We start from the raw sequence: 13,560 nt of genomic DNA, 5'->3' as shown, positions 1-13,560 counted from the left end.
GAAATCAATTAAACTGAGAAAACTAGAAAAAAATAACCGAAAAAATTGAACCATGAAAAAAAAAAACCGATTAAAATTGTGAAAAAACAACCAGTTTGGTTCGGTTTCGGTTTTATAAGCCTAAAATAAATAAATAAAAAAACCAAATCAAACCAAAACCAAAAAAACCAAAAACAAATCGAGCCAAACTGGAAAAACCGAGCCAAACTCATTTGAACCGGTTTTGTCCTTAAAAAACAAACTGAACTGAAACCGATCGGTTTGAATCGATTTTGAGTTTTTTTAAAAAAATAAATATTCATTTTAGTTATTATTTTTAATTAAAATTAAATCAAACTGAAAATAATCATTCTAATTTACACTGAAGTTTACGGACCTTCCCAAATGTTTTAAGTAATGGGCATATTTATTTTTATTTTGTATTATTCATTGATGAATTTAGCAAAAACACCGGATATTTCCCTTGAAATAAAAATCTAAAGTTTAATTAATGTTTTTAAAACTTAAGAAATATGTTGTAAGGAAATTTGATTGTAAGATTGAAGCATTCTAATTTGATTGGATATGAGGATGTAAAAGTTTTACTTCAAATTAAACACGTGGAATTCAATTTAGGTAACAGAGTATTGTAAAATTTGAAAAACCGGTAGTGAGGTTAAAATATTTTTAAAAAGTAGAGTTTAAAGTATTGCTATGCTCAAATTATAGGCTATTTAGTGTAATTTGTCTTTTTCTTAAGGCAAACATTTAGAATTACTTAAAGAAAATAGTTAAATTCCCTAAAAAATGATATATTTTTATAAAAAAAAAAGAAAAATAAAATTTGGATGAGAAAATAGAAAAAAAAAAATCTTAAAATTGATGAAAATCTTTATTTGAGAATTTTTGAAAATTTCAGGATAAAATTGTTATAATTTTTTTTTGAAAAGAAAGTATTTGTTACGATAGGAATAAATGAGAGAGTGCTTAAGATGTAATTCTATTAATTACTTTTCAGGTCACATATTAAAAAAAAAATAGTTATAAATAGAAAAGAAAAATCTTGAACTGAAATATTCTTTATTATTTTTTAGTAAGTTATGAATTTTATTCTATATAATTATTTTAAAAAATTAATTAAGAGGATAATTAATAAAACGTCACTAATTATTTCATGAATATTATAAAATTTATCGGAAAGGGTATTGAGAAAGAAGAATTTTGTTGAGATTATTTCATTGTATAATAAATTTTGAAGGAAATTAGCTGACTGATTTGATTCCTTTTTTTCCCTAAATATAAATAAAATTGGATAAAATAATAAATACATTATTCAGATTTTGCTTCATGAGTGTGTAAGAAAACCCATGAATCCCCGCTTGGCTTGGTTTTCATACCTTCTATATTTAGTTAGCCCATACGAAAGGAAAAGTGAGAGAGAAAAGTAAAAGAATTCCCAAATATTCAAAACCATTCCAGATCCAGTTTCAGCTCCCCGTCAATTTCTACGTTAAATATTGACCACCGAACCAGTTTCCTTTTTTAGTTAAGAAGGTGGTTCTTGTTCAAGAGCGCAATCAAGGTCTAAAAGAGACGATAAAATTGAGAATTATGACAATGGAAGGTGCCATGAAGCCATTGGTCGTAGCCTTCATGGTTTTGCTGGCCATGATGGCCTTCGCCTTCTCTTCCACAAATACCAGGACGCTGCCGAGTCCGCCGCCACCTCCCAAGAGTAATATTGATCTTTTGCGCCATCAAGAATCCTCCGCCTTCAAATTCATGCCCACTTCCCGTCGCCGTAGCCCGCCACCTCCATCTCCCAAGAGTGGTGTTGATCTTTTGAGCCACCAAGAATCCTCGGCCCTTAACAGGATTCCTGCTTAAATCTGGGGTGTTTCATCAGGGCTCAGATATGGTATACTGTTGAGCAACAATGCAGCATCTTGTTATGTACGGGTACCATGTTAAAAAAGTTCTTGATTTATAATAATTATTTGGTTCTCGTGATTAATTGAAAAATATATATATTCAAATGTCTTCCAATGTGTTCTTTTATTGCAAAATAGATCATACTTATTATTTAAGTTGTAAATCGTTTATAAGATATGCGTGAGGGTTGTAAAAAACAGATCAAACGATTTATATAAAAATATATTCGAATGGTTTTGTTAAGCGATTTTTTCAAAATTATAATTGAGAATCACAATAATTTCAGAATAAAATTAAATCAAAAAAATAGTTTGAATGCAAAATTGATAATACCTCAATAGTTTGAATGTATATCTGTTATTTGCAAAAAATAATTAAAAAATTTATTTTATAATTCTCTTTTAGAAAAAAAAAAGTTAGTTTTTATCAAATTATGATATATCCAGAAATTGTTTAAGCACATCCGAAGTAAGGTAGATCTATCGCCTGGCCCAAGCAAAAACAAGCAGACATGTTTAGGCCCATGAACCAAACCAACACACCAAGTTTTTGTTTTGGTTTTTTTAAGGAGTGAACAACACGTTGTTTAATCCTTCTTATTTTGAAAAACAAAAATAAAGCAAATGACTTGTCTTCTAACTGCCAAATTTCTGACCACTTTAGGTTACTAGAAACTCGTCAAAAAGTCGGGTTTTGACTTTTAAACCTAATAAACCTATATTTAACTATTTTTTTTTCAATTGAAAACACATAAGAAACACTATATAAACCTTAATAAATCAATTTATAGCTTTATAATAACAAAAACTCGATAAAAAAATAATATTTGAAAATCTTAAAATTTTCTAAGCCTCGAACTATTTTTTTAGCTAGATGAAGGCTAAAAATACCATCATCAAACTTCTTTTATTGACAAAAAAATCATAGTTTTTTTTATCACCAAAACATTGACAACCGATAACCTGCCACTCTTTTCTCTTTCTTTTTTGCAACTTTCTCTCTCTTCTTTTAACCTAGGTGTCATGGCTCAATTTTGAGCCCCTAAAAATTCTTTTGTGTAAATTTTCTTTTTAATATACAAGAATTCAAGAAAATAAAAAATCTACAAATATTTTAGGGTCACATACTTTTCTAATACATGTGATAAGGAATTCATGATATAATGAAAATTGGATTTAAGAATTAGATTGTAATACTAAAAGAGTTAAGAATTAAAGTGGAAAAAAAAAATTAAGGATAAAAGTATGAAGAGTGGAAGGTTGCAAGGTTTTCTTTTCGAACCAGGGTTGCAAAACATCCAATTGAGGCAGGTTCATTGAAACATGTAAGGTCGTTTCGTTGCTTTCAGGCAGCACATGTAAATGACTTTGTTGGTTGTTGTCATGTTTTTACCGCGTCATTTAATTCGTCTTGAAATCCTTTTTTTGGTGACACGTGTATTGTGATTTGGTCTAATTTGGTGCAGGTTTGCTTTTTTGCATTCTTTTCTGCTCCTTTAAAAAAATCACATCAACCTTTCAATTTCTTTTCCCATCATATTTAGTACATATTCTCTTAATTATAATTTTTTATTTGAAAAAAATATCCAATTTGAAAATTATTTTTAATTACATCATTATTTAATTATTATTTTTTTCATCTCTCAAATTTGGTCTCTATTTTTTTTTATTTTTTTTTATTTGAAGTGGTTTATAAAATTGATTTCTTTTTGCGATTTCATCATCCATTTTTTTTTTCTACTAGGTTTAATCCTCATTTTTTTAATTGTTGATTTTATGCTTTGACAAGTGTTTTAGATTGATTTTTGTTTTTAATTTTATTCTTCAATATTAAATTAGTTGAGAATTAACTTTCTTGATTGAGTCCGAGTCTAAAATTTCACAAATTATAAATTTAGAATACTAACTCAAATTTAGAAAAGTCACTCGGGTTTGCTTTATTGTTCATGCTATTAAATTAGGGTTGTCTTTTCTATATTATTAAATTAACTAAATTTATTTTTTGCTTCTTTCATGTTATTAAATTAACTGTGTTATGAGTTTTGCAGCTTAACCATAGTTAACCCGAGTCAATCTAATATGTTAACTTCTTAAAAAAATTAAAAAAAAAATATCATCCAACACATCACCATTTAAGTATTTCAAAATATATTTCAGCCAGCATGCATCAAGTTTTTTACCTCCTAAAGTCTTTACAATTTTTCAAGGTTGAAAAATTAATATATTAGTCCGTAGCGTTGCGCAGGTTGAAAAAATAGTCTTAAAACTATATCATTAAATGATTGATCTAAGTTGATATGTTTAACTTGTGACCTATTCGAAGAGTATTTATCTAAGATTCTTGAGACCTTTGTACTAATCCTGGAAGTATATTGACTTAATTACATCTACTTATATTATATAGTGATGGAAAATAGCACTTTAAAAATAAAAATAGTGCTATTTACAAATTATAACCGCATAAACAATCATCAATCCCCAAACCTGCAATTATAACGGCGACTTACTCTCTATTTTTTTGGGAGACGATTCTGGATCTGTGTGCGATATAGCGTTTGTAAATGGAGATTTTAGATTGCAACTACTCAAAATTAGGGAGTTCAGTAACGGTCAGTCTAAAATTCCAGATAAGCAAAACAGCAGTAATGTCTATCTAGAAGGGTGAGCACTGGATACATTAGGTTGTTTTACCTCGCATGCCTGATCCTTGAGCTGCGATAAGCCCCAAATAAAAAAATTAAATAAAATTAAACTATTTTTTATTATGGATTTTGTTTTCTATGAAATGAGAAATTCATCAATTTCATTCCTACATTTATGTAGTATATATATATCTTACCTCTTAAATTATCTCAAGGAAACTGATCGTGTGCAAAATCCATCCCTACTCTGCTACTAGCTCTCTTATCAACTCTTCTGTCAGTAGCCTCTCAATTTCCCTACCTATAATATCAACGTCCTCCCTCAAATCCAACCACCGCGATTCCCTTTCCAGTATTTTTTCTGCTGCAATGTCCTCGTTAGCTCTCCTATCATGGCTAGCAACCAATTTGCACAGCCTATCCTTGAGTCCATTTTTTATCCACTTGGGACCAATCATAGTTGCAGACCTCACCCAAGGGCGTGAATTTGCATATTGCTTGTAAATCACCAGAAGAGCAAGATTTAGACGGTCGAACAGCAGCCTCCGTTCAGACCTTGGCCAACTTGCATGATTACAGTACTTCTTCTCGACTTCTTCAAAGATCAATGGTTTGACTGGGCATTCCGGGGAGTGCAATGTTCTCAGGAATGTATCAGGGTCGACATCATTAATACCGGAGTCCACCAATACATCTGCTATGTAGGAAAATTCACTGCTCTCCTCAGCTACTTGTGCTGCTTCTGTAAATCCAACAGATCCCTTCTCGACATCTTCATCACTAGAGATGAGCATGGGTCCTTCTTCGTATGCTTCCGACTCCAACCTAAGAAGTTGAAGCTGCATCCGAAGTCCTACAGGCAGGGAAAAACGTTAAAATAAGGTAGCAATACTAAGAATTCAATGTAAAATCCCATCATTGGGAGATTTGTTGCAGCAGCAGATCCGTTTTCTCTTAAAAATCATTTTTTGTCTCGGATATGAGAATGATATCTGGTCAATCCAAAGTAGCCAAACCACAAATCAATGAAGACAGAGAATGACTGCTCTCTGCATATTATGTAACTTGAATCAACCAAAGTATCATTATTTAAGATTTTAAAACATTTTTACTCAGTGTTACAGAATAATTTCATTCCCAAGGCCTCGTTATCATTCTTCCACTGAAAAAATAAACTAAAAAAACAGTTATGCTCACAAAACAGATACAAATTCCAATGAAAACGCAAACTAAACAATAAAATGCAATGACTCAAATCCCAAGTGGAGTTCAAACACTGAAGAATTAATAAACTAAACAGTTTTTCAGATTACCATTCAGGTCGGCGTTGAGACCCTCAAAGCACTCAGAACCAGATGACAGGTCATCTGGAAAAGGAGTTTCAAGAACTGAGACAGGACTGGGCTGATCAGCCTCCTTCGAGCTTGCTGGAGTTTCTACTTCGGCTACAGAGTGCTGCATGGGAATTGAACCTTTCTTAGATGGCCCATTTGATGGTTCCTAAAACTTCAAGAAGTGCTGAGATTAAACCGTTCACTATATATTGAAGTATCCATTTCATGATATATATATATATATATATATATATATATATATATATAGAGAGAGAGAGAGAGAGAGAGAGACACTAGAGTATTTAATTTAATTCAGCACCACATTTTTTTGGATTATTGAACTAAAGACAACCACTTCTAAGAAATTGTTCTTCAAGCATTTCACGGAAGAGGCAAATATTAAACATGTATATAGGAAGTAGGAAACAAATATATATGCATGGGTGTTTGTGTCTCTACAAAATTTACTGAAAAATGACAAAAAAGAAAGCCAGGCATGTTCAATAGATTGGGAATTGGCCAGAGCAAATTGTTGGTATTGCTTAAGAAAACAGATAGCAACAAAAAAAAATTGTACTTATTTTCTTAAACAAATAAATAAATACTGCAATCTTGCAATAATCATTTATTAAAAGAAAAGAAACATATAGTTGCTCGTATATTTAAGAATCTACTTTTAAAACTAATGCTGTTGCACATATGTATTCCATGAATTGAAACTCCAATCTTAGGGAAAAGCATAGAGTTTAAATCAGACGTTGTGAATCAAAAACTGTATGCATCTGACTGACACTTTTTCTGAAACACAGTAGATGATTATTAGGAAAGGGGAGAAGATAAACAAGAAATTTCTCCATTCCTTGACATTGAGATTTAAAAGGAAGAACACCCTGCAGCTCAAAGTTTCTATCTATGGTGCTCATAATATGTCAGCATGCACATGGGTCATCCACAAAAGATAAAAACCATACCTTTGAGCTTGAAACTTCTAGATCACTAGCAGAGGAATTGCCTTTTACCAACATATAAGTCGATGATTCTTGGTCCATAGGCTTAGATTGCATGGCTTTGTTCTCAATTACCACATCCACCATATTTTCAAAAACTAAACCTGTATCTATGACAAGAGACGCTGGTGTCTCAGAAAATGTACAAATTTGTTCCAGTGAATCATATTCTGCAATGTCACTCTGCACTTGATCCTGGCCAAAATTAATATCCAAGGAAGGCTCACTGTGATATCTATACGAGCAGCTAGACATGTGAGATTTCTTAGAACGTGATTTGGAATTTCTAGAAGAACATTCTCTCTTATTGAAATTTCCTTTTATTGTTCTGTTTCTTTCCTGCCAGATCACTTGTCTAGGGATCATATAACTGTCATGGGAAACATTTTCACGGCGCTTGTCTATTCTAGGACTACTGATAATAGTAGATGAAGCAAGCACAGACCTTGATCTCAAAATATTCCCAGTACCAACATCCTTCCAGCCTTCCCTGCTGCTAATACCCAAAGGTTCATCCCACCTAACTGTTCCATGATTGCAGTCAACGTCAGCACTGAATACTTTTTTACAGATCATGGCATCTGAATTTCCTAGCCTTGTTCCCAAGTTGGGGGTAGCAAGCATTTCACCTAGTGTGCTGCTCTGACTAACAATTCCCATGTTCACAGACTTATGAGTCAGTTTCCACCTCTCTGAGAGTCTCTTCCTGGCCTCTCTGCTCACCGATGATTCATTAGAGCATGATGATAAAGGTATGCTTCGGTTACTCCAATCAATGGAATTTCTGGAATTCACTGCTGTCTCCTCTGATTCATTTGCAGACTCATTTTCAGTTGAACTCTCATCCCCGACATAGCCTCTAAAACCAGAAGTTGAAAAATTCGTGAAGCTGTTTATGAAATTTTTTCTCATTTTCCTGGTGATTTCCCTTGCAATTTCCCTAGATTCTCTAGACTTATACCTTGAGGGCCCTGCATCATCAGGAAAACTTTTCTTTCCCCATGAAACCACCTCCTTGTTCTTGATACTAGGAGTTTCAGTGTGTTTCCTACAATCTGAAGGTGATGCATGAGAAGATTGAGATAATGAGGTATTTTTCTTAGAATTCTGCGTTTTTCCAATATTTGATTTCAGAACAACAATCCTTGTAGGGAGCATGGCGGATTCATCTTTCTGATCCAGTTGAACTTTTGACAACTTGACTGGATTTTGAGCTTCAAGCTTACTATAAGAGTAGCTAGAAGGATCAACATGAGGTTTTCTTCTATTCTTCAATGGGTTTTCTCTCTGTATATTACAGCCGAGGCCAATGCTCCCACAGTGTGCAGGATATGATGACTTCTTAGCTGGTATGTGAGTCCAACCACAATGGGATTGTGGAGGGATACCTTGTAAATCATGCAGATGCTTTGTGAACAAAGAATCTGGCTGCTGAAGATATTTCAGCAAAAGATCCTTGTTGGAGTCCAGATCCTCAATAGCATCATGAAATTCCTTTGAATTCTGAAGTTTTTCATCGGTAGAAAGCCATTTAACATCCGTGAATTTCTGCTGAATGAATGCCATCTCAGCTGCTGTAAGCTCTGAGTGTCCATTTCCACATGATGAATAACTACTACTATCCATCTTTGAAGTGTCTAAAACTTCAAATACATCTTTAAATTCTTGCTCATCCTTGGAGCTTTTTCTGGATGACCGCCGACCATATGAGCCTCTGTTTCTTTGAGCTATCTCTGTCAATACCATTCTTTGGGTGTAGTTCTCCGAGGATTTCTTTGGATGCCTATGAGAAGATTGCTGCTGTGGTAGCCCATCAAGGCCCATCAATCTGGCAATAACACTCGGAGACCTTCTGGATTCAGATTCTCTTGACATCTCTTCTGCTAGTAACTTCTTTGTTTGTGTTCGAACTGCCTTTTTTGGAGATCTTCACCCCAACTCACAGGCGAACTACAATAGCCAAGCGATTCAAATCACAACAATGAAAACAAGTAATCAATAAAATACACACAAGAAAAAGGCTTGCATAGAAGAAATTCACAATTCATACAGCTGAGCAGGATTGCTTTTAATAAGTTTTGCAAAAAATAGAAGCAGATAAATCAACACACCAGTTCTTTAAAATATGGGAATCACCGCTCTGAGAGCTAGAATCAGAGGCCAAATATGGGAAGCTTCTCGGTTCCCGAACCAGCCCGTTTCCTGGAAATGAATTTCTTGTACACCATAAGGATTGCTGTCACAAGTAAAAGGGAAGGGGGTAGCAAATTTAAAATCTTCAAAATATTTTTTGCAAAAATTAAATAATCCAATCCAGAAATCATCAATTAACAGTCATTTCGAGCATGCGAAGCTTAAAAAAAAAAAAAAAAAAAAAAAAATCGAATATGGTTAATGAGTACAGTTTAAAGAAATGCAAGCATATGTTTTTATAGCCAGAGAATTAGTAAAAGAAGAAGCAAGCAAAATCATGGGCATGCCACTACAGAGAAAAGATAATTAAAAAGGTCATAAAGTAACTCAATCAAAAACCTACTTTAACTAAAGCAAAGAAAGAAAGCCAAAAGCTCAATCTAGCTCCTCATCAACCTCTACAATGCACACACAAAAAGATTAACACTATAATTTTTAATTTTTTTTCGGAATTTCAGTTATTATTTAGCTCAACTGCCTGAGAAAATCTGAAGAGAAACAAACAAGAGACTACTTTCCTTTCGCGTTACTTCTGTTACTGAGCAACAACAATGCAGAAGAAACAGACTCTGCTAGGATGCTTGAGAAAAATGCAGGGGGGGAAATGAAAGAATAAACTTCCACCACATTTCTAAGCTGAAAATGTGTAATTAAAATAGTTTACCTTTTCTGCTAAGATTATGAGTATGAAGATGAGAAATAGGCAAGAGATTGGACCTTCTGAGCTGAAATATTTCCATGGTTATCACTCATTACAAAAAAGATTATTTAAGCATGTAGTGCAATGTATCAGCAGAAGAAATCTTAGATCGGAAATACGGCAAAGAAGCAAGCGAGAAACAGAGAGGAAGGATCCAAGAAAATCTTATAATTGAAACTAAAAGAAGAGAATTAAAAAAAAAACAAAATCAGCTCTTTTAACTCCGAAAATAGATTCAGTTACCAGATCTTGAAAAAAAAAAATTCCTCCTAGAAAGAAAGAAAAGAAAAAAAACCAACAAATAAAGATGGAGAGTGTGGTCCGTTACAAGTGTCGGAGAGAGAGAGAGGGGGGTGTGATTTTTTTTTTTATTATTGTTTTTTAACATTCAAAAAACAGAGAGACTGACACGGTGTTGCAGGGAGGGCGGGTAAGTAGTACCGAACACTCTCGCTGTTTACTTACTTAATAATTATTATTTTTTTTTATTTTAAATTAATTCTTTTTAAAATTATTTTGATATATTAATATTAAAATTAAATTTAAAAAATAAAAAAATAATTTAATATATTTTTAAATAAAAAATATTCTAAAAAATAATAATTATTAAACAATCTCTGTACGGGTGGTGGTTGTTGATGGGAGGTGTACAGTACCATGCGGACTGTGATTTTGGTTACACGTGTATTGAGACATGGCTGCCACGTTCATTTTTTTGTTTTGATATGGTAGGAATTGGAATTTTCTATAGCCGTAAATAGAGAAAATGCGAATTTCAGATGGAAATATGGTTATCGTCCACATCTTTCTATTTGTTGTGAACATGCAATGAATAATTGTAGATTTGACATTGGTGTGTGGGGTATTTTTTTTTTTTAAAAGGTCAAATATATTGTCCATCCTAGAAATGAAAAATCATTTGGAGGCTCATTGAGAATATATTTGTATCAGTGATTTTTAAAAATTAAAATTTTATTTTATTTAAAATTAGTTTTTTCATATTTTGAATTGTTTTGATATGCTAATGTAAAAATAAATTTTTAAAAAAAAATATTATTTTAATATATTTTCAAGTGAAAAACATTTTTAAAAGTAACTATTATCACACTCTCAAATTCCATCTAAAACTTTCAATATTTAACAAAAATAAGTACTACTATTATTAACAAAAACTCTAAACCGTATGGGTTTTTCATTGTAAACAATTGACATAGTTTACTGTTGATTGCTACAGTAAAATTATTTTTTTTACCACTAAGTTGGGAAAAAAAAGTGTAATGATACTAAGGGTGTTTTAGTCTTTACAATTGATCCATTAGTAATTAAAAGGTTGTTTAGGGGCATATTAGTATTTTTCATTTTTTTCACAATAAAAATATTGTTTTGTCTTTAAATTTAACAATTTCTTGAGTTGTTGCTTAGGGATTTTTTAGTCTTTTAAAAAACATTGAAATAGTTAAAATACTTATTTATCCTTGAAGGTAAAAAAAAAAAATAGCAGTTGATTGAGGGCTTTTTTGGTATTTTACACTTTGAAATACAATAAAAATGCCTTTATATCTTTAGAAAAGACAAAAATCAAAGCATTCATATACTTTCATTATTATTATTATTATTATTATTATTATTATTATATGATTCTCATGTTCATGAAAGGCATTATGGCATTCTCATGTTAGAAAATAATTATTTTATTTGCAAAAAGTGTTTGCACGTCATGTGCACTCGCCAACGAGTAAATGTTATCCACAGTGTTTGGGTGGCGCATGTAAACGTATCTGGTGGCCAAACCTACTCTTCCATCATGTCGTTGTATGCACACTATTTTTTCTTTTTCTTTCTTTTCTCACTCTTCCAAAAAAAAAATGCACCATTGTTCTCTTCTCTTTAGATTTATCAATTTTAGTCTTTTTTTATTGTTTATTGTCGTTTGAGGTCCTAGTATAAAAGTTTAGTTATTTTCAATTTAATCTTTGAATTACCATTTGTCATATATTATTATTATTTTTTTCAATTTAATCCTTATTTTTTTTGATTCTGATTTTTTTTCCCTTGCTTCTTTTGCTAAAATTTTGTTGATTTTCAATTTCATTTTTCAATTAAAATTTATGTTTTTTAGGGTTTTTAATTTAGCCCCATCTTTTGATTTATTTTTCCTTTTGTTAAAGTTTAATTGTTTTTAAACTAACACTCTAATTTAAAATATTTTGATACCTTTTAATTTATTTTTTATTTCAATTTTCTTCCTTGTTCTTTTAATTACAAACTGTGTGGTTTTTCCTCTTCTATTTCATCTTTCAGCCTTTGATTTGATGAGGAATAGACTTCAAGGCTTTTTTATTTGTGATGCTTCCATTCCATTAACATGGGTAATAAGTTTGACAAGTTCATATGGTTTGGGGATTCTTTTTTCCTTAATTTTTTTTTTTATAATTTTAACATTCAACATTAGTTTATTTTTAAAATAGTTTTGTAGTAATTTTTCATTTCTTCTCTATCGGTTTATCCTGATTTCATAGCCTAGACCATGGGTTTTGCAGATCTTTTTTGAATAATTCTTCTATTTAAAATAATTTTTTGTATTTAATTTTTGAATAATTCTTTTTTTAGACAAGTGAGATTTATTTTATGAAATAATATTTATTCTTAAATAATATTTATTATATGTTTTGCATTGTATAATGTTTTTCAGTTCCATATTAGTTTATATTTCTGTTATCTTTTATTATTGATTTTAATAAGTAAATTCAATAGACATACATATAAATATCTCATTTTACAAGATCAAATATCTTGATTTACTTCCATTCTCTTAAATTTTATAGTTTCTCTTTTGGTTATTGTTAATAATATTCTTTATTTATATAAATAATTATCGGTTTGTTTAATTAGATGTTTGCATGAGTTTTTTTTTTTATTTATACTTTGAAATGTTTTAGAAAATAACCTATATATCAAGGGTTTTTTTTTAGAAAAAAAAATTTACTACTCACAAGAGTGCGCGGCATAAATAGCTAGTTTTTTAAGAAATCTTATGATTAACCAGGAATGTATATAATTTTCATACATTTACATGATGAGTCTAATTCACATACTTTAGGCACCATAGAGTAAACCTTACTCAATATGAAAAACAAAATTCATAGACTTGGTGTTACTTGGTACTACGATTCTAATATTTTTTAAAGATTTATTTGATACAATTTTAAATATTCTTCATTTTTTTTATATGTGTATATTAAAATCATCAATAAAAAAATCAATTTGATGATTTTCTTTTTCAAAGAAAATGAATCAATTGTCAAGCGTGCGGAACCTATAATTTTTCTAAATTGATTTCTATACTCTTACAAACATAATTTTAAAATAAAAAATTAAAAAAAATGAGATCAGAAACATGAAAATGAAAATCAAGTTTAATAAAAATAACAATAAGTTTAACTCAGTATATTTGGCGTCTTCCTTCAAACAATAACTTAGAGTTTAATTTTCATTATTATCTATGCCTTGAAATTATTTCCGCAAACAAGAAAATATATTCAGTAATAGTTTTTGTCAGCATAAAAGTAAAAGAAATACTTCATTACGTTTATCTTCCAGAGTATGAAAGGTAAGTGAATGGAACGTAACTAAATTTCTGTATATATATATATATAGATAGCAATCGCTATCAGATTGGTACATAATTTATTGCCAGAGGTTTATTAGGTGAAGAAGTTTGATCAAGAACCAAAATTGTCAACTTATCCCTAATGGACACACTTTCTTTTAGTA

General features: G+C 30.9%; 1 protein-coding gene across 4 annotated transcripts; it reads right to left on the bottom strand.

Annotated features, from left to right (window-relative positions):
• Window positions 1-4,649: 4,649 nt before the first annotated feature.
• Window positions 4,650-10,150, bottom strand: LOC118062682 (uncharacterized). 4 transcript variants are annotated; one of them, XM_035076522.2, is made up of 5 exons: window positions 9,751-10,150; window positions 9,005-9,129; window positions 6,858-8,843; window positions 5,866-6,052; window positions 4,650-5,405 (listed from the first exon to the last, which is right to left on the bottom strand). In XM_035076522.2, exons 3-5 carry the CDS (start codon window positions 8,766-8,768, stop codon window positions 4,795-4,797), a joined length of 2,709 nt encoding a protein of 902 aa, XP_034932413.1. In that variant the 5' UTR covers window positions 8,769-8,843; window positions 9,005-9,129; window positions 9,751-10,150; the 3' UTR covers window positions 4,650-4,794. The 4 variants fall into 4 exon arrangements, with proteins under 4 accessions (XP_034932413.1, XP_034932420.1, XP_034932408.1 ...); XM_035076529.2 differs by having other exon boundaries at window positions 9,005-9,095; XM_035076517.2 differs by having other exon boundaries at window positions 9,005-10,150.
• Window positions 10,151-13,560: the final 3,410 nt, after the last annotated feature.

The sequence above is a fragment of the Populus alba genome, chromosome 16 (genome assembly GCF_005239225.2).
Source record: "Populus alba chromosome 16, ASM523922v2, whole genome shotgun sequence".
Classification (NCBI taxonomy): Eukaryota; Viridiplantae; Streptophyta; class Magnoliopsida; order Malpighiales; family Salicaceae; genus Populus; species Populus alba.
This window is presented reverse-complemented; position numbering and strand designations above follow the sequence as displayed.

Bases quoted from the DNA above. Each gene is read 5' to 3' on its own strand.
- LOC118062682 (XM_035076517.2), bottom strand. From the start codon at position 8,768: ATGTCAAGAGAATCTGAATCCAGAAGGTCTCCGAGTGTTATTGCCAGA. The intron at 6,053-6,857 runs GTATGGTTTTTA...TTGAAGTTTTAG, and splicing joins TAGAAGTTTCAAGCTCAAAG to GAACCATCAAATGGGCCATC. The intron at 5,406-5,865 runs GTAATCTGAAAA...CCCTGCCTGTAG, and splicing joins TCTCAACGCCGACCTGAATG to GACTTCGGATGCAGCTTCAA.